Source organism: Chamaea fasciata, unplaced genomic scaffold, assembly GCF_029207755.1.
Source record: "Chamaea fasciata isolate MVZ Bird 193981 ecotype frontalis unplaced genomic scaffold, bChaFas1.0.hap1 SCAF_6, whole genome shotgun sequence".
NCBI classification, from domain to species: Eukaryota; Metazoa; Chordata; class Aves; order Passeriformes; family Sylviidae; genus Chamaea; species Chamaea fasciata.
Window position 1 is genome coordinate 68080264 of NW_027094091.1, and position 27783 is coordinate 68108046.

Sequence of the window (27783 nt, forward strand, 5' to 3'; positions counted from 1 at the left end):
CTGAATGCAGATTTGGAAAGCAGCTTCATGGAAATTTATACCGATACTGCCCCAAAATAGTTTAAAGCAAGAGAAAAATGGTATCTCGGCAGCATGTAGACAAAGTAATGACTTTATTATATATAAATTAACACAGGTTCTCTATACATACCTACTGTTCTGTGTGTTCTGGACACAAAATCTCAAAGGCTCTGCCTTGATTTTAAAGGGGTTACCCTCCTATCACAAAATTATTTGTCCTGGGAAATAACGCACCAAAAAAACCAAACCCTCATAATAATGGAGGAGGTGATACATCTGTGTACGGCAGGAATTTTTGTGACTGGGGTCTATGGAGCATAATTAGTTCTGATTACATGGCATAGACGTCTCAGCATCCTCCCACTGTTTTTCAGCTTGGCACCACACAGAACTAAAGTACGAAAGCCTAAGGCAGAGACATCTGGAACACTTTGGGGAACCTCGGCTCGCTCGGTAAGTCTGCCAAAAGCGCCTCTTTTTTACCTGAAAATTTCAACTTCACCTGTTTCCAGTGCGGGGTTGGGCATTTCTCTAAGTGCCCGCCGAGCTCTGTGCAGGTTTGGCCGAGCTGCTGGCTGCTTTTGAGCCGTTTTGGCGGGACTTCCCTTGCTGCCGGCAGACCCCCGCCTCACATTCGTCACCGAGGCCAAGGAACCCGGGCTCCCTCAGGACTCGGCGCCGCCTTTACGGGCACCTCCTGAAGGCTCCCCTCACGCCCGGTTTGGCGGGAACGGGATTTACCTCAGCCCAGCGGCACCGGCGGGCGGCTGAGGGGCATTTGTAGCGCTGCCTCCCCCTCACGCCCCCTCCTCTCCCGGGCCGTGAGGGGCGGAGGTGGGACGGGAGCGTCCCCTCCTCTCCGGAGCGCCCGCTGCGGGAGGCGGGTGTGCTCTCCACGGCCCCGCTGCCTCCGTGATGATGCCGTCCTAGCGAGGGATGATGACAGGCAGAGGAGGAGGAGGAGGAGGAGAAGGAGGAGGGAGGCAGAGCCGCCGCCGGCAGCCCTGTCTCTTGCTCGCCTCCCCGGCACTTCCCGGCTCCCGCTGCCGGGCTGCGCGTCGCGCCGCCTTCCCGACGGGTGGCGGGGCGGCCGTGGTTTTGTGGTGAGGGGTTTGTCCTCTTCAGGTGCTCTGTTCCCCGCCGGGGAGGGCTTGTGTCTCCCTCTTCCTTCTCCTGCCTTCTTCCCCGCCGCACACGCTGCCGGACGAGGCCGGCCGGGAGCGGGAGCTGCGGCCGCCGCCGCCTGAGGGGACCCCGACCATGTCGAGCAAGAGCAGGAAGAGCAAGGAGCAGGGGAGAGTGACCTTCCCCCCGCAGCAGGAGGAGGAGGAGGAGGGGGCAGAGGAAGAGGAGCAGCAGCGCCGGCGCCGCGGCTGGAGAGGCGTCAATGGGGGGCCGGAGCCCCCTCCGCCGCCGCAAAGAGCTGTCAAAACCCTCCGGGAGCCCTACGGATACTACCCGCCCCCCCCTTTTGCCAGCACCATGTAAGTGGGGCCCGGAGGGGGTGTTCGGAGGGGGCCGCCCGGCAACTTCCCCGGAGCAGGGATGCGGCTCCCGGCGAGTTTTGGGGCAGCGCGGGCGGGAGCGGGAGCGGCCGCTGGGCACGGAGCGCCCCGGGGCACGGTCCGGCCCCAGCCTGCCCTCGGCCCCCGCCCCAGCACCGCGGCTTTGCCTCCTCGGCCTCAGGCGGGGACAGGTGTGTGCCGGGGCACAGAAGATTCCATCCCTTCCTTTCCCTCTCGCTCCCCCTCTTTTTTTTTTTTTTTTTTTTCCCCGCTGGATACAAGCGTAGCTGGCGAGAAATTGCCCAATTATTGGCTCAGCTAAGGTTTAGAGGACCCGTTCCGAATGCATCCGCTTTATCCTTATATGTATTTTTTAAAGCTGTGCTGAAATAAAACCAAATTCCCCGCAGAAATCTAGGACACCTGTGCAGAAAAGCCTTAGTTCTGGAGATGCACCTTATCCCGTTTGGATGTGCTCTTCCAAAATTTCCTTTTATTTTCAAAGATGCAATCACGAACATTTGTCTGTCTAGATAAATAAAGAGATGCTGCCCGTGCAACTAGACTTACTGCAAGATAAATGCATTCAATTTTACTAGTAGGGATGTTAACTTTCTTTTCCCTGACTTGCAAAATGTAGGTTGTCTATGAATTATTCACTAATTTTTATGACATGCTGCAGTTTAGGTAGACTTAACCTCAGAGGATTCCTTGACTGTTTTATATTTTCAGGAGGACATTTACTTCTTAATTAAATATTTTAATTACCAGATAGCAAACACTGAGTTTTAAGATAAGATATTCAGCTTTTGTAAAAGCCTTAATTAAAATCACCCCAGAGACAGCTGTAAAATACAGAAATAATTAGGGTAGTGCTTAGAATGGGATAACCACAAATAAAAGTGATGTTTACCATGCCTGTGCAGAAATTCTTCACAAATACCCTGTGCCTAGCAATTTGCACTTTGAGTGAGTTGGTCTTTCACATGTCTTCAGCTGTCAGAAAGTTAGTTGTGCTTGAGTCACTTGTCTAGACTCCCATGCAGATGATGGAATGGGAGAGGAAATAGCAGTGGGAAAGGCAGCATAGTCATTTATCTTCTTTTTTGGAGGTGCCTGTCTTTATCTGCCATAAAAAGAGACTTGGACACATTATTTTTAGACAGTTGAAGCTGGTTCAGATGAATTGTAAGCTGCGGATCCTCAACTCTGGGTCCTGAGCGTCCTTCTAGAAAGGTTGACATATTCCTGTGTTTAAGAAATGGGTACTACACCACGGGGTTATCAGCCTGGAGTTCAGTTTACACAGCTATAGGTGTTTGAGCCTGGAGTGAGCTCTGTCTCATGGAATTGCTCCCTGGTAGATGATTCTTGATATCCTGGGAATCTGTGAGCCCAGTGGACAGATAAAAGGGCGGACATGGATTAATGTAGTAGGAGCGTATTGAACTGTTGGGGCACAGAGGCTAAAGACACACAACTGGTTTTTCCCTGTTATGTTCCTGTGGTCATCCTTGGCGTGGCAGTGGGATTTTTCTCCTGGAGTAACATTCTGTGTTTGGTGCTAATGCCTAAAATCACTGTGCATGTTAATGAGATAAAGATGAGCATCAGCTTGCCCCTGATGTGCTCAGATTGGCACATGTCAGGCTTTAGCAGACACAGGGTGAGAATCCTTGGCTGGAAGGATTTGTAGTCTAAATATTCAGCACAAGGTGTAGGGGGAAAGAGGCCGGAAGATGTGAAGTAGTATTCCCAAGAAGGCAGACCTCGTTGGGTTTTGAAATCTCTGAAAGTATTAGCCTGTGCAAGGTGCCTGTCAGTGTACAGCCGGCTCCCTCCTGTGCGAAATATTGCTGGAAAAAAAAAAGAAGTAATTAACCTTGGATTCCCACTAAGTTTGCAGACTGGATGTAATACTTGTTTCACGGAGTACTATGTGCCCCAGTGGGGAAAAGGTGGACAAAACCTGTAAATTAAATGTAGTAGGCATCAGATACCTGACTTCCTGAGTCTCTCTGAAAATCACAGCGTAATTTTCTGGCTGGAAAGACAGAACACAAAGAAAGTACTAAGTTTCAAAGGAGCTTTAGAATTCTTTGTTGGTACAGCCCTGTTAACTTGGTTCTTTCCTGGTGAGATATTTGCCTTGTTCTGTGTGTGCATAGATGCCCTCCTGCCATCAATATCTAGACCTTTTGTCCCACAGGAATTCAGATGGTTGGTATTTTCCTTTGAGGAGTTAGTGAAGGGTAATGGTCAGAAAAAGCTCTGCATAGTTTTATGAGGCAGGAGTTTGTTCCATCCCCTAAGTGCATGTACACCTCCTCCTGATATCTCACTGTAATTTTTTTTCCATTTTTTTGGACTAAATCTCCCCAGTATGGAGCCAGAACTTCTGTGAGATGACACGAGGGTATTTTGGATGATGGATTATGTCGTTTCAGACCAGTGGGAGAGTATGGACCTCAGTCTGATCTTGCAGCTGGCCTGATTTATGTTCTGCTGTTCAGCTGAATTAGCCTCCCTCTTCTGAAAAGCCCAGGCAGTAGCTCCACAGAAGGGAAAAGGAAGCTCTCATTTAATGCATTTAGGATTTGGTGCAGGGACTCCCAAATTTTTTTGGAACATGAGCCAACATGCATGAAGGAGACACTGGTTTTAGTGGTGAAGAAACAAATTTACCAGCGGCCCGCTCTGACATGTGGCTCTAGCAGAGCTTGGAGATATGGGCAAGCCTTCCTTCTGGAGAGGCAGTGAGGATGGGGGATTGCCCTTCTGGCACTGCCTGTGGCCCTGCTTAAAGCCAGGGGCCACTTCCTCACGTGGAAGAGCTGTTTTTTCCTGTGACAGTAACAAATGAAACACTTGAGATCGCATGGTTTGAGAGATTTCAGGAGTCATTAGCTACAATGCTGCTCTTATGTATGTGAATGTCCGAACACTTTTGTAAGGCAACTACCAGTCTTTAATGTTAAAACTAGGACTTCAGAGATTACTTTTGGCACAACAAGAGGCACAATGTGCATCTCCTGCTCGGCTCACTCTGGTGTTGTTGCTTTTAAGCGCTGTTGGCATTATGTACTTATCAGATCTGTCTGTTACCACTGGACTGCCTTTCCTTTTCAGGGCTAGAATGGAATCAGGATCACTAATATATTGTAGTTTAGCAGGGGGATAAACTGCTTGTAAATCGTTGATGCCATCTTTTATTGCATGTGATAGTTTAGGGAGAGTAACAGCCTGTTCTCCAGCACAAATTGCTCTACGGATCTGGGAAGGCCCAGAATGAAATCTCTGTTTCTCCTGCTACTCTCCTTTCCTTTACAATGGCTTATGCTGCATGCAGTGTTAAAAAGTGGGCTTAGAAACAGGACTGTAAATCTTTTGGATTGCTGTAGATAATGAGCAGGATAAGGAAAAAGGAAGTCTCAGGTCAGCTCTTATCCCACATTTCTTTTCTGCTGCAGCTCTAGATTGAACATGAAAAGGGATAGGTAGAGTAATAGAGCAGAAATCTGTAATTGAAACAGCCCATGGTAGAAGCAGAGGAGTTGTTGTGCCTTTTCCAACCCTGTACAGTTGCTCTGCTAGCTCAAATGTCTTGCCTTGTACATTCATTGTAGGAATGACTCTGACTAGGCAAGGATATGATGCAATGTAAGGTCACGGTAAATGTGATGTATGCAGAAAACAGGAGACAAGTGGGCATTGATTGTTCAGTAGAAAATCTTTTTTTTTAATTATTTTTTTATTTCCCATATGAAGGTCATACATTTTAAATGAAAGTATTTGAGATATATATCCTATAATGTAGGATAGGTTTTTGTGTCTTATTTACCAGGTCTATAATGTACTAATTAATTGTTGAGAGTGCACATAACACGGCTCTATCTGAGGGCCTGTGATATTTATCATTAGGTGAAGGTCTTGGAAGGTGATGCTGCTTTAGGAGCCTTGGCCTCACTTGTCTGGAAGTTCTGCTGCAAAGCAGAGCTGATAAATGCGGGATTCTGAAGGTTGGTGTACAGTTCCTGAAGCTCTTCCTTCTTTCCAGTGAAGATTTTCAGTTCCCCAAAACAGCTGCTTAACTGCTGCAGGCTGGAGGCCAAGTGAAACATGTCCAGATGTGGTGGGACAGGTGTGCTTCAGTTAACATGACTGATCTCCAATTCATCCCTCTTTATCTCTGCTGACTAAATGATACAAAATAATTGAGCATTTTTCTTACTTGGTTCTTTTGTGAGGTTTTTTTTTGGTTTTTTTTTTGCGGTGCATTCTACGGATGTTTTTGTATTTTGTGTGTGTGTTCTTTCAGCTATTTGGAACAATTGGGAAGAGGAGCAGCATGATTCCCATCTCTCCTTCCCTCTTTTTTCAATGTAGATTGTCAGCACCTTACAGTGACAAGGCTGAGTATCTGAACTTTAAAGGCTTTGGAAATAGAACACAAGTAATTAATGCACACTTAGTTCTATTTTAATCATATTTTTAAGCCAGACTAATGATGTTGAGAGATGCAACTTGAGATTTTGCTGGTTTGATTTTTTTCAGATGGCAAATAATGCATATAAAATATGCTGAAAATGGTCAAACACTTAAAACTAAAATTCTAACTATTTTGTTCATACTTTGGGATAGCTAAAAATATTAGATGCAGGAAAAGGAAAGCAGAAAATGGAATAGGAGACTTGGTACCTGATTCTTGCATGCGTTACCCTGACCAGAGCTATGCCTGCTTCTTTGAATTTGCTGAGGGGAAAGTGGAAGAAAAGAGGGGAGAAGTGTGAATGAACACAACAGCCTCATGGCCCTGTGGTCCTGCACATGACGTTTTGCTTTTCATTTTTTGGGAGGATGTCTTGACAATATTTTAGTCATTAAAATACTGAGCATCGTGCATCTTTCTTTTGAGAAGGTATTGCAGTCACTTCAGATACATCATTTCTGTCACAAGGTTTATAGTTAAGGATATCTTTCTTATTAGGAAGCCACTCCTGGAAGGACATTTTTGAAAGGATGTGTGTCTCTCTACAGAAGTCAAATGAATCACCTCAGTGATCACCCAGATAGTGGGATTTGAAAGGAAAGTAGATGAAATGAAAATAAATGTCATATTTCAAAATGTGCTGAAAAATTATACAGAATATATAAGGACAAATGTATTGTGTACTTCATAAAAGATAAATGAGATTCAAAGTGGCAGTATAGAGTCTTCTTAAAGCAAGAAGTCAGCATGAGTCAATTTGTTTTGTCTTTGTTACATTTTTAATATCTGTAATTTTTTTTTCTGTAGCATGACAGTAAACACTACATTTCTACACCTGTGTGATTTTGGATGTGGAGAAAGAGTGGAAGTGGAACAGCATAAGAGACAATAAGATCTTGTTTAGAAAGAAACGATGAGAAGACAATGTATCTGGTTTTCCTTCTGATTTTGTTGGGGAATAAGATAGCAGTGCACTGTTGCAGTTCACAACGTACACTCTGGGCTCAAGTCTTTATTTCTGAGTACGCCTAAGTGGGAAATATGCCTGAGGTTTAAGACATTAAATCAATTCTGTGTTCGATAGAGTTACAAATCCTCTCCGTTATCCACCTTTTTTTTTTTTATAGATATAAAGAGAGTGGTACAGAAGTGAAGAAAAAATTAAAATGAAGGAATGGATCATGTCATGTTTGCCAGAGCAGTTTTGCCACATCTTTCAAAAAGTAAACAGTAGTTAGCATTGCTTATACTGCAGTGCCACTCAGGCTGTTTCAGGTAGTCCAGAAATGGCAGCCACAGATCAAAAGGTAAAAAGATCAAATGCTTCATCCCAGGAGAGACCTGCCCTTGCTAATGAGTTTAACAGTCTCTTTGCTTGATGTGCAACTGAGCTGCCCATTTGTGCTCACTGAAATGCTCAGGGCTTGGGCTGGGTTTTAGGATGTTTGTAGCTGTGATAAAGTGATTAAGATTTTACATTTTGATGTAGATAGCTGGAAGGTCAGGCCTATCCTTACGACCTGAATGGAATTAACTATGCCCAATGAGAACTCCTAGGGCCTGCAGGGCTGCGTCCAGGGATGGCAGTGGGTGCATTTTGTGCAATCTCAACAAAGCAAAGATTTCCTCATTGAAGGATCACACCCACAAAAAACCAACCCCCACCAGCGCTTAGGAGGCTGTTTCTCTGGCTGTGAATTTGAACCTGCATCAGTTTGGATGTTTGCCTTTCAAAGCTGCCCATGCAGGTGCTACTGTGTCCATTTTAATGCAGAGTCCCTGCCTGCCCAAAGGTGCCTGTGGCATTTTTCTCTTGGTTCTGCCCTTTTTGCAGACTGACAGGGTTTGCTTAAAAAGGGTTGTTTAATATTTTGGTTTGCCCTTGGCATTCATTACGTGGACTCACATCTCTTCTAATGCACTGAGGGTAGAAGGATTAATTTCCTTTTCAGTTTTTCTGTCTGGCCTTTTACTCCTGTGTCTGAGTTTTTCAGCAAAGTGAAAAAATTAATTTTCACAATGCTCCTGTAAAATGGGAGCCAACTGTTCTTTTTCTAAAGGTGAGGAACAGAGGCACATAGGACCTAAAAAACAAATCTGGAACTTCAAAAAATTCTTTATTTCTGTGTAGTGTGTATATATGTATATATCTTGTGTGTTATATGTATTCGAAGCACACCCTCCATTAAGCCATACTGTTTATCAGCAGCACTTGGTGTCTCCATGCCCATCAAATCATCTCAAGTGATCTCTATCCCTTGAGCTACTGGATTAACTGATAGCAACTGGAAGCTGCCTTCCTCACTATTGGGCTGGACTAGAAAAGGCAAGGGAGATTGCTGACTGGTTTCGTACTTATGTGCAGATGGTGGTGAAGGAAGGTTAGGGTATCCTGAGTACATTTTCAGGCCTTTTGCTCTGGCAGGCACAAAGGCTTCTGTTCTTCCCCCAGCTGTGACCACTTTAGCCTGATCCCATCCATTCTGTTGTTTCAGGCCTTGCCAGGCAATTGTCTCCTGCTGCTGTTTTCTCCAGCTAGGAAGTGTCTGCTCCTCAGCCTCTCATCCTAGGTCCCTTTTCTTTGCAATTTCCATCCAGTTTCACTGCTCTGCACCTCCCCGCCCCTCTCTTGTTTCCTCGCCTTGCTAGATCCAGCTCAGCATCCAATCTGCCTGTTCCCTCAGCCAGTACCTTCACTGGTTCATAATTCCAGTTTCCGTGTTTGCCAAATTAGCTTGCTCACCCATTCTTTTCACCTGTTACCCTTCTCTTTCCTCCCTCTTTCTTCTTTTGCAAGTGGTCTCTGTGGAGAGTTCATGGATTCCCTGGTTCTCATTTTCCTTTAAAATATCTCACTCTCCTACACCCAGCTTTCCTCTTTCTAGTGCAGCAGTGACCCAATTTTCATTCATTAACTCTTTGATTTTCCCATTTTTTATTTTTTTTTTATTATGGTACAAGAATGTTTACATAGACTCTCTCAGCTCCTAAAATGGGTGATGTAGAAAGAGGCCCAACACAATCCACAGCATTGGAGGAGTCCACTGGAGTGAGAGCTGATCTCAGTCTGTACTGGATGACTCTAGTGTCTGGAACCTGGGAGCAGTTTAGTTGCAGGAAGTCTGCTGAATGTGTATGTACTATTGTTTTCCAAAAGTTTGTAATTTGACCAAAGTGACTTGTGAGTAGAAGCTTCCAGGTTTAGTGTTTCTAGTAGTAACACGAGAAGCTGTTACCAGGCTTCATCATGTGTTGCTTGGCAAGGCATCCTGAAGAAAATGTGTTTTCACCTCACTTTCATGTGATCTACAACATGGTAAGCATTTGGTGTTGCCTTCCTTATACCATCAGCTTGAATGCCTGTGATGGATAATATTAATTACTACTGAAAGCAGTATAGTAGATGTATTTTCATTTTATATATGTGGTAAGTGAGCTGGTGAGTGAGCTCCTCTGAAGAGGAGCAGCGTCTTAAAAGAAATGAAAAATGTTAATAAATCTTGACCACGCTAAGAGGACAGCAATGGCCTGAGGCATTGAGCCTGTGAGTACCTTTAGATTGCAGACAAGCAAGAGCGATCCCAACCCAGGATTCTGCTTGTCAATAAATGGGCGAAGGACAAGGGACAAAATAACTTGTTTTAGCCACAGGATTGGAAGTTACAAATTACCACCGTAGTGCAAATTTGTCACCTTTTCCTTGTTTCCCCCTTAGGTACATGGAAGAGAGCCCCTCGCTGAGGCGGATGACCGTGATGAGGGAGAAGGGAAGGCGACAGGCCATTAGGGGCCCGGCCTTCATGTTCAACAACAGGGGCACGAGCCTGACAGCCGAGGAGGAGCGATTCCTGGACGCTGCCGAGTACGGGAACATCCCCGTGGTGCGCAAAATGCTGGAGGAGTCAAAGACGCTGAATGTCAACTGCGTTGACTACATGGGCCAGAACGCCCTGCAGCTTGCTGTGGGGAATGAACATTTGGAAGTGACAGAACTTCTGTTAAAAAAAGAGAACTTGGCACGGATTGGAGATGCCCTGCTGCTCGCAATCAGCAAGGGTTACATTAGGATAGTGGAAGCAATTTTGAATCATCCTGGGTTTTCGGTAAATAAGCGACTGACTCTGAGCCCTTGTGAGCAGGAGCTCCAGGATGACGATTTTTATTCCTATGACGAAGACGGTACCCGCTTTTCTCCAGACATCACTCCCATAATTTTAGCAGCCCACTGCCAAAAATACGAGGTCGTGCACATGCTGTTGATGAAAGGAGCGAGGATAGAAAGACCTCATGATTATTTCTGCAAATGTAATGACTGTACAGAGAAGCAAAAACATGATTCTTTCAGTCACTCTAGGTCAAGAATAAATGCGTACAAAGGACTGGCCAGTCCGGCTTATCTGTCCCTGTCCAGTGAAGATCCAGTGCTCACTGCTCTAGAACTCAGCAATGAACTTGCCAAGTTGGCCAACATTGAAAAAGAATTCAAGGTAATGGTGTTTTTGTGTTTCTCTGTCTTTGCTGTTGTTTTAAAGTTGCTGCTGCTTCATGTTGTCCTTAGATGCTAAAATGTTTCCCTGTGCTTTTACTTTTTCAATTACAAATACTCTCATCTTATTGTCTCTTTTATTCTTGATACATAAGGCTTTAAAAAGAATTTTTAATTAAATGAAATTGCTTCTGCACCTGCTGTGTTTGGAGAAAATTGGTAAAATTGGAAACTGGAAAAAGTGGGCGTTCAGATAACCTTGCAGCAGATGGAAAACAATTCTGGTTGCTGCAGCACACAAGGATTGTTCCTGTTTACAAATGCTGAGTAATATAAGTGCAGAAAGCAGAAACATTTTGCTTTTCTTGAGGGCACTGCAGCACTGACCTTATTCTCTCCTAATTTGTACTGATTTTGGCTGATGTCTCCAAATGGTTAAGAAGACCCAAAGTGGATTTTTTTGGATGCACCTTGTAGGAATGTCCCGTGTTCAAAACCAGCTGTTAGAATGCTTACAGATGTTGGTCCTCCTACCTGGTTTTCAGCTGTATCTGGTTTTGTATGTCAGTGCCCTGACTTCTTTATATATTCCAGCTTCTCCCTCAGACAATTAATGGCTTAGTTAACTGTTGCCCAGTGCTTTTTTAGTCATTTTTCAGTTCAGTCGGGTACCTGGAAAAGGACCATAACAGCCACCTTTCCTCTTGTCCCTCGTTCTCCCTCTGCAGCCAAACCCCACAAAAAAATCAAACCCCAGTAGACTGCTTGTAATGAGAAAAGCTTGGCTTGGGAAATGACAGATTGCTCTCAGTGAGTAAAGATATTCACAGCATTGTCTCTGGATGTAACAGCAAGTTTATTGGGGTTCTGCAAGGCCAGTGTTGGGTACCACTTGCTAGTTTAATATCTTCAAAAAATGATCTGAGAGAGACAAAAGATGCATTAACCTCTCCAAACAGCAGCAAGCATTGCTCACCCTGTGGAGTACTCAGGAGGAATATACAACAACCTGGAGAAAGACAGGCAGAAATTAATAAAATGAAATTTAACAGAAGAGGAAGAAAACTCCTGAGAAAGAATAGGTCCTTATCCAGCTGAGCGAGTTAAAATAGAATTTTCAAATAATTTTTCAGTGGTGAGAATGATTAATGTATTATAACACACACTTATGAAGTGTAAAATTCATCTTAAACCCTTCCTCCCCTTTCTTTGCTGAAGGAACTCACTAATACCATGCTGTGTATTGTGTAACCTGGCAAATTAGTTGAATGTTTCCTCAATGTATTTATCCAGGGAAAAATGTCAGATATTTCCTTTTCCTCAGATGAAAAAGTACCCCGCCACCAAAAGCTAAATTAGGGCAAGCTGCACTGTGTTTTTGTTAGGCAAGGATGTAGATGATTAGAACTGCATAGAAAAACTACAGTGGAAATAGAAATTCATGGGAGATGCCCATCTCACGGGTACTAATACCACGCATACAAATTTCATCAGGAAAAAAAAAAAGTAACTTGAAATTTTGGAGGAGAAAAGGTGAAGTTTTTTGATTAAGCTTCTCATTTCAAACCAGAACTTTAAAAAATTATTTCAGTTTTTAAAATGGTAATTCCCTGCTATTTTGGGATGCCTGAAACCCCAAGAAATTCACTGTTCTCACAGATTTCAGTATTTTTGGATAGCACTTACATGGCTACTAACCTTGCCAGGTGTATCAGATGATTCAGTCTTGGCACCTTCAGTAAAAATTGTTCCTGACTTGCTGGCATGGAAATTCCAGCTTCTCATCAACGTCAGAACATTCCAGTGAAATAATTACTCTCCTCCTTGACGTCATATCTCTTTTTTTTTTTTTTCCCCTTCTGTTTTTAACAAGCCTGATAGGAGAACTGAGTGTTTTCTTGGAGTCCCTGCCATCTGTAATTGCCTTTTCAGTGCTTTCTTCCCTATAGATGTGTCATCTGAATGTGTTTGGCTGATAACTTGTGTGCTTTGTCACATCCCAGAGGAGAAGGCTTCTAATCCAGCATTTACATTCCTGCAGACTTCTGCTGCACTCTCCTCTAGGATTATCACTGGAAATGCTCGAGTGTTCCACTCAAATTCAATCTGTAGCACAGCTCTGAGCAGGATTGTTTCAGGGTGGAGAAAAATGGGCAAAATAATTCATCTCTCTCACAACAGAAAAATGGACAAACCTGTTTAAATCATGATTTATTCTCAGCATCTATGGGATATTAAGGCCCACAATGTTTCCTGTGCATGCTCTACTTGCAGGATGCAGAGCACTCTTATGGGAAATACAGTTCTGGGCGGTTTTCCCACAGAGAAAGAGCTTAGGTTGAACCTGTTTAAAAACACCTGAGGGCCAAGTTTCCTGGTGAATGCTTGTTAAATTGAACCTAACATCCATTGCATGTGCAAAGTCCAGTATGCCTCTCTTGCTTACCATTTGCACTGAGATATTCCTATGCACAAACCAGGGTTTGCACAAGTGAATTAGAAATGTGGGAAGGTGACTTAGGCCATTGATTCGTGATGGTTCCTCAAGAAAACCTGATTAATTACACTGATTTTTAGAGTTTTGTTTTATTTTCCTTTTAGAAGTAAGGAGAAAGCATTTAAAAAAACCACTGAGCCCTGATTTTTCTTGGAAGATGCAAGACACATAGCCAAAAAAAAAGTACTGAAATTTAATAAAAATAGAAGAGGAAACTGTAGCCCTAAAGACCATTTCATTCTACCCCTTTCATCTCCAAGCTTCCTTACTTCCATTTGTGAAGTCCTTGTTTCAACCTGCTGTTCGTCATTTTGCTCTTCTTCATCTATTGTATTTATTTCTTCTTGACACTTTTACTCCTTTTTGATCTTTGCATCCACTTGTCTTCTTCCCATGTATTCTTCTATTCAATTCTCTCATGACTAGGGCAGGGAATACAGTATTTCTCTGACTTCACTTGGTATTCCTAGTCCCTCTAGTCTCCTAATTTCAGGGATTGCCTGCAGGATTTCAGATAATATCAGGAATTTCTATTTGATTTCAGTCAAGGATGGTACCAAATCATAAAAACTGGAACTGTATCTTGTCTTAATGTAAATAAGTGACCATTACAATAGTTGGAGAATTATCTTTTCCTGTTCAGTAGCACCACAAAATACTTTGCAATACAAATATTCCCTTTTTTTGTTGTTGTTTTCCTGTTCTCCTATTTTTAGCAGACCATGGCCACTGCAGCTTGGCTAAAGGTTTACTAAAGGTTTGGGTTACTAAAGTTAATTAATATTCACCCTCTTCCCTGAGGACTTTAAAGCTGTTACTGTCCAGGGAAGGGAGGATTTCAGCTGATAGAACTTTCCTTTGGAGTCACCATAGGAAGAGAGAGGACAAAGTAGCTAAAAAGCCCCGTGGTTATCTCTTTATACCAGCTTTCAACTAAATACTGTCCTGTATAACCAAGCTCAGTTCTCCCAGCTGAAATTGCTCTGGCAAGGATCAAAAAGGTTGTAGTCCTGCTTTCTATAGGATAAATCCCTGTTCCCAGTTTTGCTAAAAGCTCCCACTGAACCAACGGAAGACGTGGACGTGCATCTAAAAGCAGAATCTGTCAGTGTTCCAAGTCAATTTACATAGTGTTATCTCAGCTGAACTAACAAAGAGTGTTCAAGCTTGATCTAGGTTTAGGCCCAGCTTTTGAAAGGACAGGGCCCAGATCCCTAACCATTAGTGCAATTATGTGCTTGATTTGCATATACAGTTACATGTGCAAACTCACCACGTATACGTGGTTTCAAAGTGGCCGTTTACCAGACAATAACATAAATTTATGATTCAGTGTAATGACTATGAATTAATTGTGCCTTACTCATGAACTTTGGTGCTTGCAGGAGCGTGGCTCCTGTCACAGGTCACAGATCCCTACTTTGTTTGACTGGCTGTGATTGCTCAGTGTAAATTTCACACGAATCTCGTGTGCGATCAGCTGAAGGTTTTCTGTTTGTGCGCTTCGTTCTTTGCGCACAGACTGATATGTTCTTTGTCAAGGCTCCTGATGAATTCACATGTTACAAGTGAGAACAGAACACGCAAAAATTTGGGCAGGCTGAGATCCAGCTTTTGGTGTGTGTCAGAGTCCTCTGAAACTGCTTGTGAGACACAACTTTGCAATTCCAGTCATCATCGGTTGTCCTGTATGTGCTGGAGTCAGCTGTGAAACCTGGGAAATGCAAGGTGTAGGCTGTTATTTTTTGATGTTACAAAGATGTTTGTGCAACTGTTAGTGTTGATTTGGTGGCTTCATTTGTATGTTCCCAGGAGTGAGCAGAGGCGATTTGGATGACTGGGACCGTAGATTAAAACTTCTGATATCCACATAACACCCTAGAGGTAGAAGGTTGTTTGAGAATCGGGTACTGTTTGTCTGTTTCATTCTGTAAAGCAATCAGATAGACTGGCATAAATTTGATTTGTTAATACTTAGGTAAATAAAGACCTGGAGAGGGAAATCTGACGAGTTTTCCTGCTCTAAGATTCAAAGCCAGAGTGGGATATTAAGAATGCGCGTACTGGTTTTCAGTTCTCATAACAGCATTTGTGAGTAATGTAGGTTGTATTTAATCCTGAAATTGGATAGAATAAAACCTCATCCATTGTATCATTAGTCTTATCTGGCAATAAGCATAACTTGTATTAGCAAGGGGTGTATTTACCAATAAAGAAACATGTCATTCATGTTGTTACTGCTATTCTACTGCTATTAGAAGAAATCTGGGTAACTCCTGTGGTAGGCAAACATGCAAAGCGTGGAAATAACACTTGTTATTTCCTAACTATTAGAAATCCACTATTTCTTCTTCTATTTCTTCACAATTAGCAAAAGAATGAGAAAACACTTTGTAATTGAAGCCTCTCCCTGCAACTGGACAGCCTATGTTGATTCATACAAGGACAAAATTTGGGTTGTGTTATGTCATAAAGCACTTGAATCATTCAAAACCATCTAAACTAAACTTTATTAAACCTCAATAAGATACCACTTTAGACTGTCGGTTAGATACAAAGAATAGTAAAACAAATACTCCTTTTTTTTCCTTGGAAAAGTTAAAGGTGCCTGCAAATTCAGGTAAGAAAGAATGTACTTTCTCTTTTAGTTATGTTGTATTATTACTGAAGTCACTGCATGAAGCATATCCTCCCATGCACTTTGAATAGCAGATTTACAGCTGCTTTAAAGTATTAGAGAAAAGTTGATTATCAGTCTTATTCTTGTTGAATTAACGTTAAGCTCTGTGTGATGATTTTCATGGGTTTTGCTCAGCCATCTACTTTAGTAAATACTTCCTTTAGCTGCAGTGAAATTTGTAAGCAACTCCTGCTTTAAATTAGATGCTTAAGGAAGAGTGTTCGAGTTCTCACCGATATTTAGGAATTCTTTTGTGGAAACAATATAAACAACATAGGACTTGAATAAACTGAAGGCATGGTATTGTTTTTAGCTTTATTAGATTGTCTTCAGTCACTCCTTTTTCTTCAGTGAATAAAATCCCCATCTTCTTTTTACATTGTGTTAGCTCCTGGTGCTTTGCATTATGCATATTCTCCATAACCTGAATGCTAGCAGTTTATACTTAAGAGTTTTGGCCTCTGTGATGAAGCTCTTTTTTGACTAGGCTGTCATGAAAGACTGTTCCTCTTTTTTTAACTGCTGCTATTTTCTAGCCACCATCCTGGAGTCTTCTTTTGCAAGGTTTTTATCTTTGTAATGTCTGAAATCTAATCACATTTCATGTAAAAGCTCTATGTGCATTCAGACCTCCATGCTAGCAAGTATATTTCACTGCCTTGATTAATTTTTTAATGAGACTTTGCCTTTTTCAAAGTCCTAAGTCTTGGTTCTACATAAACTTGCTTATCCCTTCACTGAATTTAATCACACATTCCAGTATTATTTTTATAATTAGCTCTTCTGTCCTCTTCTCCCTGGTTACCAAAAACAAATCTAAAATAACCTTATATCCTGTTGCTTCACTGACAACTGAATTAATTTGTCCTCTATGACCAAAGGAAATAACAGGATCCTGTTTAAGGTCTATGATTAGGACTGGTTGTTTCCATGTCTGTAGCAGGGATGTTAGTCTTGGGTAGGAACACAGCTTCTCTAGGAGGATTTGTTTGTCTCCAGTAATGTTTCATTTTGATTAATATCTGAATCTGACCTATGTGATTGATGGCTGATTCTTGCACTTACCCTATGCAGCCTCTTTTCCCATCATTTCCCAAAATAATTTGAAACTACTGAGAGCACATTAGTTTCTCTGTCCCATTATATAGACGCTAAGTTGAAAATTTAGCATAGCTACCAGTACAAGGAGGTAAAATTACATAGGAAAGTGAGGGTTTCAGAAAAAAAAAAAAAAAAGAGATAAAGTGAGAAAATTATGAGGGCAGAAGCAGTAAGGAAGCATTTTTGAGAAGACGGGCACCTCTAAGGGACAATCTGCACCCTCAAAAAGTGATTTTGAAAAGGCAGTGTCTGGAAATGAACAGTAAAACACAAAAAATGTGGAGGGCTCAAATTAGTATTTTAGTGGCCTGATGGAGGGGAAAAAAAAAAACCTGAAGAAAATCTAGAGAGTAATTGAAAAAGGTGGTTGTGCTGTTTCTAGTTGGGCACTGATGGTAAAATTGGCAGATCCAGTCAAGTTTCTTCCTCCAGCTGTAGCCTCGTGAGGAAATCAGGGGCCACATCTCAGGTATAGAATTTCTAGAAATCTGTCTGAGGGGCCATGGACACAAAAATGAAGACGGAGGTTTCTTCTGAAGCAGAGTTCAAGATAAGAGTTTATAGGTAATGTCACCGAGGTGGTGGGCGACATTTACAAGTTTAAACAAAAGTACAGGCAAAATTTCAGATATGCATGCTTTACAAAGTTAGCTGAACATTCTGAAATGCAGCCACAAATGTTTTGTCAGAGGAGGAAGGAGATTACAGAGAGGCAAATATTTGAAGTTGACTCATATGATAGTCCTTGGAAACACTGAACAGGTATGTAAGATGAATTCTCCTCATCTTTCCAGGGCACTCTTACAGGAAGTTTAGGGTGTTTTGCCCACAACCTTGGTGTCCAGTTTGTCCTGTTATTCTATGCAGTTACTTTGTAACCCACTGCACCAGTTGTTGGGTGTGAGACATTCCAAGGAAGGTGGGAAGCAGAGGGTGGAAAAGAAAAAAGGGGGAAATGTACTTGGTGTACATCAGAGTAAGAGTAACCAGCCACTTCAGCAGTGTAGAAAGAGCTAAAAGATATTTGTAGCCTCAAAGGCAATTATTTCATTAGTTGTCAGCAAAGTTTTTGTGAGAGTGAGGTTACTTTTTTGATAGTCCTGGCCTTGCTTTGTTTGTAAAACTCTTAAATTTTCAGCTGCCCCTTTTTGCCCATCCAGGTTATTTTCATCACACTCTTACGTCATGTTCCCCTGCTGTGTTAAACAGATGCCGTTAGATGTTCACCTTGTGTCAGAGAACAAATGATTCTGCCATACAAAAATCCCGTAATATCTGATATATTCCAACCTTGACGCAGTAAAAATCCAACACTTCATTTTTAGCAACTTGTGCAGGTCTTTTTTTCCTCGCCATTGGCTCTTCAGCGCGTTCATCACGGGCCCTTTTCTGTTCCAGAACGACTACCGCAAGCTGTCCATGCAGTGCAAGGACTTCGTGGTTGGTGTCCTGGATCTGTGCCGGGACTCAGAAGAGGTGGAGGCCATCCTGAACGGGGATCTGAATGCGGAGCCGCTGGAAGCGCAGAGGCACCGAGCGTCCCTGAGCCGTGTGAAGCTGGCCATTAAGTACGAGGTCAAAAAGGTAACTCCTCACAGCTCTCGGATGCTGTGGCAGGAGGGCAATGCCACCTCCTCCTTCTGCAGGTGTCCTGAACCTGTGGTCAGATGCACAGCTGAGACGTGGTGGGAGTAATCAAGACTCTCAGAAGGCAGAAAAGGCCTGTAATGAAGGAGTTCAGTTTAATCTACTTGCCACCGCTGAGAAGTGGCAGGACATTGCAGTGATGTAAATGAGGTGTGTTCGCAAGGCTTTGCACAATTGGTCAGATCCTTCTCCTGATTAACCCAAAGGATATTTCAGTAGAGCCAGCCTTTCACTCAGGCTGTGTCTTCCTGTCAGTCAATGCAATAATACCTAATCCAAAGAGAAGGCAGTGCTGGTGAAAATGTTAGTTTCAACCCATAAATAGCTCATCTGCAACTATGTGTCATAGTGAGAAATTCCACCTGATTTATGTGTTTGTTCCTTTAAAAAATATTTTAAAACTCAGTCCTGGAAAGGCATGGAATATGTCTGTGGCTGCTTGATCAATTAATTTCAGTTCTTCACCTTTGTACCTATGTTTACTGGTGTTTTGGCAAGAGTTTTCAGTTGATGCCACTCTCAAAGTAGTTTGCATTTTGTGAATGAATGTTGTGTGTTGAAAAATGCAGCTGTGCATCACATATTTGACATAAATACATATCCTTTCATAGTAGTTTTTATTGGATTGCTATGTTGTTCTCCTCAAGATCCCACGTTAGGCTAGCACACAAAATAGTTAATACTGTGTCCTGTTGTGAGAGGAGCCAGGAAATGCAGCAGTGCCTGTGCATTATTTACAGCTACCTATTTACGTGATTAGCATCGCTTCCATTCCTTACAGCCATTATAGTTTCATCATCTCCACAAGAAGCCTTGTGTCTCTCAGAATAAATAACCCTGTGCTCTGTGGCCACCTCTTGAGCCAATCTGCCATATAAAACTAATTGTTTCTGGCAAGACCCTGCCAGAACTGGGGATTGCTGATGTTTATGACAGCTCCAAAAGATTGAGAACAAAAATTGTAAACACAGATCCCAAGCAGCAAGTCATCATTTCCAGTATAGAATTGGTCTGCAACAGATAAATGCATATTATTTGCCAAAAATCAAGGTAAATATATATAAGCATTAAATTAATTTTAAAAAATGGAATAGGGGGAGAAAACAATCAAAGTGCATAAGCATGCTGTAATGTGTAAATATATACATTCTTTATCCTATTGCAGTTTAATGTGTATGAAAACTTTGAGGCTCGTGTCTCAGCTTTCACACTGAAGGCTGTGGTTTTCTTTTATGAGTTTGTTGTCACTGATGAAATTCACTGCTGAGCAAAGGGCCACACAGATCTGTTAAGAATAACAGAAATCTAAATAGGGACCAAAAAAAAAATTCCTCATAGCAAACTTGTTCCCTTCTCTTGCAAGAGAGAAACTCAGAGTGCTGGCTGCAGTTCACAACAAATGCAGTTCAGAACCTACAAGAGGAATGATCCTGGTGGGAGGAAATAGATGGTGCAGAGTTGTTACCATATTCATACATGCGCAGTTCCCTGTAAGTGCCCATTACACAAGGCATGGCAAGGATGGAAATGTTTCTGCTGTCATGGTCTTTTGATGCTGGGATTTGCTCCATCAGAGCTGTGACAGATTCTAGTGATATGCTGACTGGAACAGGTTCAGATGTGGAAACTCTACATGGAATTATTTCATAGGAAGCAGGCAAGGATGTGGCAGATTTTCCTTAGCTTTCTGTATTTCTAGCTGTGCTTCCAGGTCAGGTCCGTCAAGGTCAGTTCCCTGTTGGCAGTAGTGCAGCCAAACAGAGCAGCAGGTCCATGAAATAGTTAATGAGCCTATGCCCTATACAGAGGGAGGAGAGGCAGGAAAAAACATATGACAAGTAGCAGATGTGGTCAGAACTTCACTGCTTGGGAAAGGGAGTTTTTAATTCTACTAGTAATGAAACTCTTGCACTTAATGCCCTAGGTACTGCACCGAAGTGGAGCCCATCTTTTAAACATGATGTGATTTTGAAGCTAAGGTTCAGACTGAAACTGCAGCTCCAAAAGAGAAGGACTAAGGGAATTAAGAGAGAGAGGAGGAAAAAAAAAAAGAAAAAAAATGAGTCTTGCTCTTTATACTGAATTACTGCTGTATTAGTGCTTTTAGTTTTGTGTCTCAACTCTGTCTTTAGATTGCCAACAAAATTCCAGAGAAAAGCTGACACCGGCCCAACTAATCTGCAGTTCTTGCCGAGACAAAAATCAGGATGGAATTTTCAAGTGAAATCAATAAGAGCTGGAATAAAACCACAGGAGTTAATTTTCAAACCCTGAAGTGTTCAATTGATAGATAAGAAGGAAGATGCAAAATTGTCTTTGTATTTTGTGCGTTAGTGTATCAGAGTGTGCCAGGATTTGTTCTTGCTCCATCTAAACCCAGCCATTATGATGGTAGAAATAAATAACATAATCACTCTGAGTCATACAGAAAAATATTTACATACTGATGACTTGGTTCGTGGTCATGAAACTGAAAACATCAGAAGTGTTACTGTCAATTATGCTTGGAAAAGCAGCTACATTAAAATTGGGATATTTTTTCTTTTAGTGACCGATACTGTTCTCATGCATCATTTTTGTTCACTGGGGTTCTGCTTGGAGCTGAAGGTATTAGATACACGTGATAATAAGTTCAACATATGTAATGAAAACTGAGAAACTGCATGGAAAATAGAGTGAGAGGAGAAATGCAGGAAGAACAAAGTTGTAGGATGATGTGAGCAGTAGTAATATGTGATGTGAACCTACTGTCCTTGGAGGAGACGAAGCTGCAGGCAAATACAGGTAATACAGACACACAGGCAACAGGGGTGGGCATAGTTTAAAGTTGCTGAAAATAAAACCAACATAATCATCAGTTTAAGTATTTCAGAGAGGACTGAGAGAGGAGGGATGAATTTCAGAGCTATTATTGATGAGAAGTGACACAACTTGCTCCAAGGGCTTGGAAGTGGTACACATTGTGCAGTTGCCAGCAGTTGAATAAGTTGCTAAGATCCTCTCAAGAGCCTTTAGACTCGCTGCCAGAGAAGAACTTGCCCATAACCCTTGGCATCTTATTCACTAAATCTTCCCTTTCTTTTTTTTTTCTTTTTTTTTTTCTTTGTTTTTTTGAAAGTTATAGCAGATCTCCTCTTAGTGTCAGATCAAAAAGTTGATAGATCAGGAGAATAAACCAGCACAGAGCTGTGGATGAGGCGCCACAGGGCCCATGGGCTGATTCCCAACCCTGGGTAAACTTCCTTAAAGCTCCTTTACTGTTTCTTCCCATTCCCTGTGGTAACAGAAGGAATGATGTGGGTGTTTCTTCCCTCCTCTTCCCTACAGTTTTAAGCCTGATTTTAAAAATGTCTTTGTAATTTGAAATAATTATTTACTTTCCTGCCTTTGTCCACAGTTAATCTGCTGTGGGATTTGTCCCTTTGATGTCCTGAGTTGACAATGAAATTTATCTTAGCAAAAGAAGAGGCTGGGGGCATATGTCAGAATGCACAAACACAAAAACCCAATCTCTTCTCAAATGGGCCAGGCTGGCAGTTTTTATGGTGCGTAAGCTTCAAAGGTGACAGCCTAATAAAAAGAACAGAAGCAGTTTGAGTCGACATTAATTTCTTAAAGGACTTTTTTACAATCTCTTTATTTATTTCTCTTGGCCACTCCACTTTATGTACAAACTACATTAATATGTGAAGTAACTGCTTAATGCATCACACACCAAAATGCTTAGGGACTTTATTTTACAGCAAAGTAGATTTAAGTATGAAGATCACCTCCCTTTTTAAAGTTCATGCAGCAGTTTCAGATTGCTCTTCTTGAGAGGTTTCAGGTTCCCTGTTTTCATTGCCAATGATTTAATTTGATTTTCTTTAAAAAGTCTGTCCTGTTGTACTCCTCTATGCACTTTTTAATGAGATTTGGAATATTGATAGAGTTTTGCAAACAAGACCTGGCAAACAACAGTGTATGTAGTACATAATGATCTCTGCAGAGTGCAAGGGATAATAAAGTGGTTATCCAAGGTTTACAGTATTTTAATTCTTTTTTGCAGAGTATAACCAACTGATATCAAATATCACTCTTAACCCAACACAAATTACTGGTTATCAGATTTATTTTCAAACCCTTTTTTGTGAAACACTTGGCCTTCTTTGTTCTGATTCACTGGTTATCGATAAATATATCACCAGATTTCTTCAAACTGCTGTGAAAACCAGGCTGCTCACCCTTGTGCTTAACTGTTGTCCCACATGCTCTTGTGATGTGGTGATGCCTTGGGAAGGCTAACCTGGAAGAGAGACTAGACAAAACAAAAAGAATAAAGTAGGTATTTATTAAAACGCCTTAAAGGATACACCTTGGGCAGTACAAGAGCCTGGCCAGGGCAACACCCAAGATGGACCCAAAATGGTCACAAAATGGACAACCAGTCACAAGGTTTCACTCTTTTATGAGTTTTGGTCCATTTGCATATTGGGGTTAATTCTCCAACTACAGCTTCAGATTAGGAAGTCCCATCCTTCTTGTTTTCTCTCTTCAGTCCACTGTTGTTTCTGCTTTTGGGCCTGAAAACTTGTAACCATTGTCCTTGGTCTGCATCTGGAAAAGAATTCTTTTGTCTACCTGCTCTGTGAAGAGAGCTTACCAATGCTTAACATGAGGCTCAGAACTACACACCTAGGCAGTACAGAATCTGAAAAACATGAAAGCTAAAACTAAGGCATCAGTAGCAGTTTCTTCTCATTTATTAATGTTTGCTTTAAAGGAAATGAGAAAAAAGCCATGGTTCTTAAATATCTGGTGTTGATTTAGACCTGAAGGTGATCGCGATTGTGCACGTAGCAGTTACATAACTCTTCTTATTAATGACAGCATGTCTTGGTTTTTCTTTCTTTTTCCTTGCAGTTTGTGGCCCATCCAAACTGTCAGCAACAGCTACTGACAATCTGGTATGAAAATCTCTCAGGATTACGGGAGCAGACCATAGCTATCAAGTGTCTGGTGGTGCTGGTTGTGGCATTGGGCCTTCCCTTTCTAGCCATTGGTTATTGGATTGCACCTTGTAGCAGGGTACTGAATTTTATAAATTGTATGTCTTGTGCTGTTCTCAGAGCTGCTTTTCCTTTTCTGGCAGTCAATGTGCAATTTCTGCTGCTTCCAAATTTTAACTAATTAATGATATTTTTAGCCATCTCTAACCTTGAGCCAAAAGATGCTAAGGGCTTTCTTGTTATTTGCACTGTAAAGAGGGGACCACAATGATGAAGTGTGAATATAAATTAGCATTAAGCTGAAGGAAAGAAAAATAACCTTTTCTGAGAGCTCTTTTTCATTTATAATTTTCCCTAGGTTGTACTCACCTCACAGTCACTGCTGTGTAATTTATTTGTATTAGTAACATGGATTTTTTGAAAGTCACCACTCGGATTCTTTATTAAGTCTCCTCTGGTGGCATCCTAAGGTCTCATGCTGTTCCCATATAAACCATTAGCAGAACATCTGTTGACTTTACTGATGCAGAACTTAATCTTAAGTAAAATATTTGTTATCCCAGCCCTAGGAGGTCTGTTTGCCAGCTGAACCATAGAGCAGAAATTAAATTAAATGCATCATTCCGACCATGTAGTGGGGTATATTTGTGAAAGAGCATAGCTGTAAACTCTGACCTTTTAAAACTATGTTAAAGTTTAAGCATGCTCCCACCTTTCCTGCTGATCTCACAAGGAAAGGAACAGCAGTTTCTTTGAAATCCTGGTAGTCTGTAGCACATGAATTATTTGCAAATCAGGTGTGTTGATAGATCTTTGGTAAATCAGATAAAAGATTTCTCTGTTGCATTAACATTTTAAAAAATTTTAAGTACATTTACTCCTATGCTGTATGTGGTCTTCCAATTTTATTTCCTTAGCAAGTGTAAAGCAAAGAAATGCAAGTTTCTTTTGTATTTCATTCTTTTAGTTCATCTCAAAGAGGATAAGGTTTTTCTCATCTGCATATTTGAAGGGAACCTGATTATTTCTCTGGGTTAAATATTTATTTGCTTTAATGATGAACCTTTGTGAAAACAGTGTAATTGTTACTCTCATTATCCTCTGAAATGTCACTTTGCATTAATATCTTTAGTAAATATATTCCTCACAGCTCCATATAATAGGAACATATTAATATATTTTTAGCTGGTGTCTAATATGGAAAAGTGACATTTGTCCTTGAGCTCTAATTCCCAGTAGCAGAAACATCTGATGTTTTTTGTCGGTGCTCATGTCAAATAAAAGCGCTATACATTCCAGTCAGTTGTTGGATCTTGCAATTACAAAATGCTTTCTAAAGGTCAGGAGCAGGAAGGGAAGCTGAGATTGTTTGCCCAGGTAGTAAATGCAGTTTAATGTGTGCTGGTTTGCTTAGTTCACAGTAGCTGACCCAAATTTCAAGGAAAACAATTCCTTGAAATAAGAAAGCTCATGTGATCTTCTGGAAGTAGCTTGTCCCCTCTTCTGCTGCAGACAGACTGCCCCTACTGCTGCTTTTTGTTCATTTACCAGGTGCAGATGTGAATTAAACCTGCAGAATTTATTTTAAAAATCACTAGTGTTTTTGATCTTATTTTTCTTAGTCTGTTTTGTGGAACAGTTGTTAGTTTTAATAGACACAGGTACTTATTTGGCACTTAGAGCTGTTGAACATGTGTTCTTTGACTGGAATACAGTAACCAGAGATAAGAAAACAACTAATTTTTCCTAGAGCTGTAGTTACAGAGAAGTTAATAGAACACTCTTGTTGTTAGGGAAAATGTTTTGCTGGAGTTGGTGATTTTAATAATTTATCTTTCCCTGGGCTTGCTTTACAAACTCTTCCTGGTCACTGCCATTGTACATTTGCAATTCCTTGGAGTGTTTCCCCTCAGACATTGCCATCTAGAGTTTATGGGATAACATGAGCACTCACTAGTAAGACAACATACTCTGTGCAGCTCCCTGTGGGAGCCTTTTGTCTGAAATGGCAAAGCATCACAGTTGAGTGCTCTGGGAAGAATATCCTTTAAAAGAATGAGGTTTCTGGCTCTCCTGAGCTCTGAGTGCCCATTTATGCTTCGGGAACGCCTGGAGTTCCTTTGAGAAAACTGAGTGACTGCTTTCATTCTGCCTTTGCAGCTTGGAAGAATTCTTCGAAGCCCATTTATGAAATTTGTGGCACATGCAGCATCCTTCATTATTTTCCTAGGCCTGCTGGTGTTCAATGCCTCAGACAGATTTGAGGGCATAACAACGCTGCCGAATGTCACTGTTACTGATTACCCCAAGCAGATCTTTAGGGTGAAGACCACCCAGTTCACCTGGACAGAAATGCTGATCATGGTCTGGGTTCTCGGTAGGTATACTGCCCCTTCATCTTCCTGTTTTCCTGCAAATAGAAATTCTAAAAGGGAGGAGAGAAGCCCAGGTGCCAAACCTTTGATCCAGCTGCTGTGTGCAGCAACTAATAAACCCTTAGGGCAGGTAACAGGGCATTAGGACAGATTGTGAATCATTTGTATCTCCTGGTTTAAGCACTGCTTTATCCTAAACTGTGTCAAGGTAGAAGATGAGTATCAGTTGCGTGCTGCCTTTTGGGAGTTCCAGCTTATACTCTTTATTTGACAAAAGGCAAGGACTGGGATTTTCCAATCCAGTGTGTGGCTGCTCTGAGTGTGGTTGAGATGGCAGCAGCAGTCCCTTTGAATTACACAGCCGGGGAAACAAGAAAAAGTCTGTGGGGTCGAGATTTTGTTATTTGTTGGGTTTTTATTTTCCCTGAGAAACATCTTTGAATCAAGCAAAAAGTCTTGATTCACAGTAACTGCATCTCATGGTTATGGTGAGGCTGTGATCTGGATTAAATCCACATATATTAATTTCTGAGAAGTTTAAGTAAGAAAACTGAATTACACATAGCCATATTCCACTTTGTATGCTGAATAGCATCCTTTTCTGTAAAGTGGAAAAAATGTAATATAATTGTGCCCTTCATATTTGGTCATCTGTGTTGTTGGGCAGTTGTGTTCTTGTGGAAAAATTAAACTGTCTGATTCAGAAGTGGCTTAGGAATGTAAATGGTAAGAAAATAAGAGGACATTTTTTCCCCACACTTTATTTTTCCTCCTTTGGAATTACAGAGGTTTTGTTGTTAGGCCACAATACTTTCACTGCAAGATCAAGGCTCTGCTCTACCTTCTGTGGGGTGATGTCGGAACTATATTTCCATTAATAATCTCAATTAATACCTTGCTATTTGATCAACCCTGTTGAAACCAAGAAAGAATAACCTTAGTGAAGGGAATGATGATGCTGTGATACTGCAAATAAGTGAATCTCTGCTCCACTGTTATCACCCACTTCCATGAAATGGGAGAATACAGGGAATTTAAATGATAACAGTTTGGCAAACATTGCTGTGCTTTTTCATTTCTTCTTGCAGGTATGATGTGGTCAGAATGCAAAGAGCTGTGGCTGGAAGGACCCAGGGAATACATCTTGCAATTATGGAATGTTCTGGATTTTGGGATGCTGTCCATTTTCATTGCTGCTTTCACAGCCAGGCTCCTGGCATTCCTTCAGGCCACAAAAGCACAACAGTATGTGGACAACTACATTGAGGAGAACGACCTCTCGGAGGTCACACTTCCTCCAGAAATTGAATATTTTACTTATGGTGAGCTTAGTTTTTCTGCCAAACAGAACTGAACGTAGGAAAGCTTGAAGGATGCATTTAGAAGCCTCTCTTTATCCTAGAGCTAAATTTGACCCCCTTGATTTTAAACATTTGGAAGTTATATTTTATTCTTGGCTAATTGCACAACAGATGAAATGTTGATGTGATTCCTTTCTCGTTTTCTTGGTTCAGTTGTTTGATAGTTATTCATGTTCATAAATATCTATCAGTATTCCCTCCTAAAGGAAGGATGCTGGCCCTGTGAAGGTCTTCTTAAGTAGAATAAAACTACTAAATACTTATTGCAGTGCAGAAATTGTCAAGCAAGCTGTGATTAATCTGTATTTGCAACACAAGAAAATGCTGCTGAGTGTATTTTAGGATGGGCGTCAATATATTGTAACAGCAGACTTGGTTTTGTTACTTACCTTAATTGCAAAATAACCAATCTAGTCTTGTGCATATGTAAATACACATTAGAAACACTGGGTATTTTGATATGAAATGCATTTTAATTCATTGTTGTTCTTCCTAAGATGGTGCATGAATTCACATAGTAATTTATGAATTTCTGTATAACTCAATTGTTTCTGTGCACATTGTGTGTGAAATGCACAATCCTATTTCTTTTGAGGTAATTGGCAAAAATCTTTATGGTCACTATGGGAACTA

At 41.4% G+C, this 27783-nt stretch overlaps 1 protein-coding gene across 3 annotated transcripts in view; it reads left to right on the forward strand.

Annotated features, from left to right (window-relative positions):
* Window positions 1-1145: 1145 nt before the first annotated feature.
* The window catches only part of TRPC3 (transient receptor potential cation channel subfamily C member 3), a 33401-nt gene continuing 6763 nt past the window's right edge, over window positions 1146-27783 (forward strand). Inside the window, exons 1-6 of one of the 3 annotated variants that reach the window (XM_066186706.1) lie at window positions 1146-1505; window positions 9731-10502; window positions 18178-18363; window positions 23329-23493; window positions 25575-25791; window positions 26878-27111. In XM_066186706.1, coding sequence (XP_066042803.1) covers window positions 1282-1505; window positions 9731-10502; window positions 18178-18363; window positions 23329-23493; window positions 25575-25791; window positions 26878-27111 — 1798 coding nt within the window. In that variant the 5' untranslated portion in view covers window positions 1146-1281. The remainder of the gene's footprint in view (window positions 1506-9730; window positions 10503-18177; window positions 18364-23328; window positions 23494-25574; window positions 25792-26877; window positions 27112-27783) is intronic. The other 2 variants (XM_066186704.1, XM_066186705.1) reach the window with 2 other exon arrangements.